Source organism: Phaseolus vulgaris, chromosome 8 (assembly GCF_051622355.1).
Source record: "Phaseolus vulgaris cultivar YP4 chromosome 8, ASM5162235v1, whole genome shotgun sequence".
Lineage (NCBI taxonomy): Eukaryota > Viridiplantae > Streptophyta > Magnoliopsida > Fabales > Fabaceae > Phaseolus > Phaseolus vulgaris.
The window spans coordinates 8,827,699-8,833,499 of NC_143505.1; the positions used below are offsets into that span (position 1 = coordinate 8,827,699).

A 5,801-nucleotide genomic window follows, 5' to 3' on the forward strand; every position below is an offset into this window, starting at 1 on the left:
GTTGGTTTTCCCATAAGAAAAGTTAATTTGTTCAGTGTCCTATGCATTAAGTACATTATATAGAAAAGCATAGCACTAACCATTAATGTCCCGTTTTAGTTATGGTTCTTCCTTTCTAGACATTCTAAATCTAATAGGCCTTTCTTAGTTGAATGTGCAGAACCTAGAGTTAGCATTGCAGTGATATTAGTAGATAGAGTTTGTAATGCTTTCAATGCACATGAGTGAGAGATATTAATTAAACACTTGCACAGTGTTTAATTACACATAATAGAACACTTAAACCCTAAGGAAGAGATAGTAGTATAAGATCTGCTCTTATCATGCATCAATCAATCCGTTTTTACTATAACAGCAGAGTTTCCGCTGCTATTAATAACAAAACTACCCATCATAAGTTATGCAATGGTGAAAAGGTGACATTTCCACCCAATAACCATAGCAGTTTCCAGAAGAAGTTTATAGTTTTATTTGATCATGTTCTCTTTGAACCATTTAGTGAATATTATGAGATACTATGTAATCTTAGAACAACCTTGCCACATGGGATCCAATAATATCAAACTTTTACTACAATGGTTAGTACCATCTCAATGAGACATAAATGGGTAAGACTTTTGCATTTCTAATTGATGAATTAATGACCATAGTAATACATGTTTTGATTTTGATTTAGTAGGGAGCAATGAATTATTTTGCTTGAAAAATAAATATATCCTGCAATCCTTTGCAATATATAAGAATGGATCTAAATCATAAAGTTCCAATTTGAGAGATGAAAAGCAAAGAAGAAAGATTTTCTCATATCTCAACTTATAGGATTTTTGCCCTTAATACTATTCTCACAAATATTTGATTACAGTAGCTTTTTGTTTTGTTGATGAAATTAGTCAATAAGTATAATAAACACAAGATAATCAAGTAGTTAAAGGATTCAAAGCCAGAAAATCCATTTTCATGATTCATGGAAAAACCAAACAAGTATTTGGACTATAGAAATTGAGATTCTAAAAGTTCACATTTCTATTTCTCCATCATTGAAAAACAAATTTTCTATATGCTGCAAATATGCAACATTTTGTCCTCATTAAAAAAAATCCAATTTACTTGGATAATCTATGATGTCGTTCTCCTGAAATCAACCAAAATTGTGTTTACATGTTTCAATGAATGATTTTTCTACTTGTTTTGTTTTTTTCACAAATGAACTGATATATAAAACCTGGTCCATGTTTTGCTCAACAGCTACCTAGTGCTGGTCTGAGAATGCAAGGTATGACTTCTCCTTCTAACCAACCAGTACCCAAACCCTCCAACAAGAAGTAGAATAATGAATCCATCAACTCCTCCAGCCACAACCAACACCCATCTTTTCACGCTATGCTTATCGTGATTTTTACCAGTTCCCTTTGGGACCTTAATCATGTAACTAAATCCAGTGCCTTTATCTACCTGTTTGAGACCCAGCACTAGTCTGTAAAGATAACATTCTGCTGTATCTGTGCTTGCGTTTCCAAAATATAAAGCAGCAGCACATTTACAATCCTGTAAGCACAAATCTGCACATTCTTTTTTGCTAATATTGACCATTTTAGTTACATTTTTAAGCACACTACTTATGTTATCAAGTTCTAGCATTTCTGCCTCCTTACCATTGCAAAACCCTCCTGAAATGTCCCCGCTGCAATCAGCACCACCCCTGTTTTCATTTGTCAAAAGCTGAATACAATAACAAGAATTGGAGAATGTACATACCCCATAAGGTCTACAAGAAATTGGAAGATCACATGTGCTGTTAAGTGCTTGAAAAGATGCCTCAAAATTTCCTTTCTCAGGTGAATAGTAATAGAGGCCAAAGTTTCCTGTATCATTCTTCAGTGCTAGAAATCTTAGCGGGTGAATCCCCTCTGATGGAATTTGTGCAATTTTCTTGTACTTGACATCAAACAACACCAGCCCTCTTGAACTCAGTTTGACATATGTAATACTTCTATTCATGGAAGGCTGAAAACCCCAGTAAGAATACCTCAACTTACCATAGTTCAGATACATAGCAACCTTCTTGTCCTCAATTTCAAAAGAATAGTAGAACAAACTTGAGTTGCTTTGGGGAGATGTCAAGCGAGTTGCAATATCAAGTTGCTGACCCCAGAGCATAACATCTGTTGGAAAATTGAAACTCTGCCACTTTATATTTTTCAGTGCATCTACAAGCACTAGATTGCCTGACCTCTGTATCTGCAATCTCTGCCTCGAAATTATTCAGTGCAACAAATCATACGTTAGACTCTGTGCAATTCAGCTTAATTGACAATGAGCAATAGTTATATACTATCTCCTTTTAAAGACTGGGATTTATCATATACTCTGAACAATGTGTGAAGTCTCAAAAATTTTAAATTAATGGCTGGAATTTTTCTCGGTTGAAAAAGAAAGAGTAAATAGTGCATGCACTAACAGTGTAAAGGATTTTAGCACTTTCATTTCATTCCATCAAATGACATTGTCTTATGATAAATTTATTGACTTTTACAGTAAATTTCCTTAAACATGATACCAACAACTATTTCTGATTGGTGGATAATTTGAAAACAAATTTACACTTACAATTAAACTCTAGAAACAGTATATGCAACCCATTTATTTATTTTGTGTAGTGATAATTATTTGAATTGATAATCTATCTAAATAGCATGTTCCAATGGCTAAATCTGCATTCTTGAATACCGAAGCTAAGACTCAACTAGAACCATTGCATTGGTATGTAAAGTGTCACAGTTTTACCTTCACCCCCTGTCCAGAAGTCCCAGTCTTCCATCCCACTCTCTCTTTTGGACCTTTCAGCCTTAAATCTCCATCCATAGTGAGCTCTAGCAAGCATTTCTCAGTGATGTAAAACCTGGAGTAATGGCCAGAATCCCAAACTTTCACATTCCCAAGGAAAACTTCCAATGAGCATGAGTATTTCCCATTGATGGCCTCAATGCTCAATGCTACTCTGAAATTTGGAGCTGTCTGATTGTTCTCCACAAGAAAAGCCCTCCCTTTGAAATCCATTTCATACTCCACAGGAACTGCCACCATGAGTTGGTAGCCAACACCAACACCGGACTCAGAAAAGGCGTAATTGAACAAGAGAACAAGGAGGAGGAGAAGAAAAGGTAAAAGCTTCATGAATGAAAACAACATCAAGTTTTCCTTTTTCACTTTTGGAAATAGTTTTTGATTGTTTTGGGAGGTGGGTTTGGAGTGTGGTGGTGTGTTGAGGCCAGAATTGATGAGAGGAAGTGAAGGAAAAGGTAAGCATGATTACTGAAACTCTGCAAGACCCACCTCACACCTCCCACTTCCGAAAAGTGTTTCAGCTTTCATATTGTTCATTGCCTTAAACAATTAGTACCAATGAATCCACCATGTGGTGGGATTGCTCATTACAAATACTGGGGAATTGTTGGTTTTCTATTCTCTTCCACAAACTCTTCTTCAGCTTTATGGGCTTAAAAAAACCATAAAGTAACCACCACTTTGATGGCTGGACACAGACTTTCGCATGTGAGAGTTCCTAGAGTGCGTTCAGTTCTGACTAAATAACGTCATTCGTCAACGTTTTCTTTGGATTATAATTTAGAAAGTATTTTTATAAATTCAAATACAAAATAACGAGATTTAATTTTGAAGAAGGAAAGTTTGATTACTTTCCAAGTGAAAATATTTTTATCAGGTTTAATCCAAACATTCATTAATTCTTCCATAATAAAAAAATTATTGTTATTAAAACAATTAATAGTTATGCAAAACGGACTAATATTAAACAGTTATGGATTTAATCATAATTTATTACCGGTGCCTAACTTTCTTTAGCTTGTCATCTAATTATTGTGTCAGGTCTTTAAAAAAGTGTGTTTCTATGCCATTGTTGTAACTGGCAAAGTTTTCTACAAGTATGATGACATATTATTAAATGATAGAGTAAGACTATGTATAATAGAAATGATGAATATAGTAAAAAAAATTGACTGATAGTAGCTAGCATTTACAAAAATTGAAAAAGTAATTAATAAATTAATGAAAATAATAAATTTTAAACACCACATTTAAATTATTCAATAATTTCAGTTCAAAGGAATTTACTATTAGACACTAATGCATATGTCCTTATTTTCTTAACATGACAATTGTAAAGATTAATTATCATTAGAAATAATAATTAATATAATTTACTTCATATATTCAAATTACATCAACATGGATCCCTCTTTTCCACCCTTAATTAAAGGACACAAATTAAAACTAAATAGTTAAATTTAAAAATTGAAAATACATATATTTTACTATGGTTAGATGATACAAGTTAAAAAAATTAGGTTGATTAATTATGGTATAGAAATAAGATTGGTTAGCATGGGGTTTAGTTTTGTTAGAAAGTAAAGTGAGTGGGTTATGTTGAATTGACTTTGAGCATGCGTGAGAGGGATATTGATGTGGGACCCAAACCGTCTAATTCTGTTGGTTCAATTGAGTGGCATTCTTAAATGTTTTCGAAGTGGGCGTGCAAAGTGTCATGTGAGGCTTTGATTGGTCTTATGAATTTGGTCCTATCCTCAACGCTTGACACGTGGATGAAACCCTTTTACGCCACGTGTGCAACTTCTGCTTCTGCTGACACTGCTCTTACGGTTTGATGACATGTTGGCTTGGCTTCCAACTTCCGAAATCCAAACTATCCTTCCTTGCAGGCCTGTGTTGTCCTCTTTCATGGTATTTTTTATATTTTTTTAAATAAATTACATTTATTAAATTTATATTATTTTTATCTTTTAAAAAAATATAAATGAAATTTACGATCAAATAAATTAATTTTTTTTCTTTTAAAAAATATTTATAAACTTATTAAAAATAAAAGGCATCACTTTTGATTTAGATTTTTATTCGTAATAATATATTAATGAGATTCTTTTATTTAGTATATATACTTTATAATTTTATTTTATATTTATTTGTATTTTAAATGTTTTGAAAAATAATAAAAATAAAATAAATATTAAAAATAATTATATAAACATTTCAACAACAAAACATACACTTCTTACATTTTTAAATAATTACCCACTAAGTTTTACATCATGACTTATTAATTTTTTTCTTAAAAAAAAACTAGTTACCTCGATTTTCACTTGAATAAGTAATAAAAAAAAAAGTGTATGTAGTACAGAATTATTGAATATATTCTTTTAAGTAAATAAGTTTTACTAAAAAAATTATGTATTAGTGGCAGTTTTAATATGACAGTTTTACAAATTGTCACAATTATCTGTATAATATGACAGTTTTATAACCGTCACAATTTTTTTTCAAAATATGTCATTTTGAACCTTCACAATTAGTTTTCAAAATATAATACTCCCGCGTTTTGTTCCTGCTACACTATCCTTCTTTCCCAATTTTTTTTTCGAAAAACTCAGTCTGACCCTTTGGAAAGCTTACACTTTGGAAACCTCTCACTCTTTGAAAACCCTCTTCACTATTTCACCCTTCACATAGAACCCTCTCATTACCGCAAACTCTCCTTCACACAAAACCTAACACTTCTCATTGCCGTTGTTGGTTGTTTCTGCCATTGCCGCCGGCTTGAACGATGCCTTCCTCTTAACGATTTCTTTCCATGACCCCTCACTGTCAGCCATCACTGGTTCATCGAAGTCCCTCATTCCTTACATCAAAGACAACATCGAGAGGTAACTTTCTTTCACTGATTTTTTCTAGTGACTCTCCTTTCCCTAACCCTCTCTTTTCTGAGACTC

At 32.7% G+C, this 5,801-nt stretch overlaps 1 protein-coding gene across 1 annotated transcript; it reads right to left on the bottom strand.

Annotated features, from left to right (window-relative positions):
- Window positions 1-1,140: 1,140 nt before the first annotated feature.
- On the bottom strand, window positions 1,141-3,552 carry LOC137826856 (D-mannose binding lectin protein with Apple-like carbohydrate-binding domain-containing protein). The gene is made up of 2 exons (XM_068633004.2): window positions 2,785-3,552; window positions 1,141-2,247 (listed from the first exon to the last, which is right to left on the bottom strand). Exons 1-2 carry the CDS (start codon window positions 3,187-3,189, stop codon window positions 1,246-1,248), a joined length of 1,407 nt encoding a protein of 468 aa, XP_068489105.1. The 5' UTR covers window positions 3,190-3,552; the 3' UTR covers window positions 1,141-1,245.
- Between the last annotated feature and the right edge of the window lie 2,249 nt (window positions 3,553-5,801).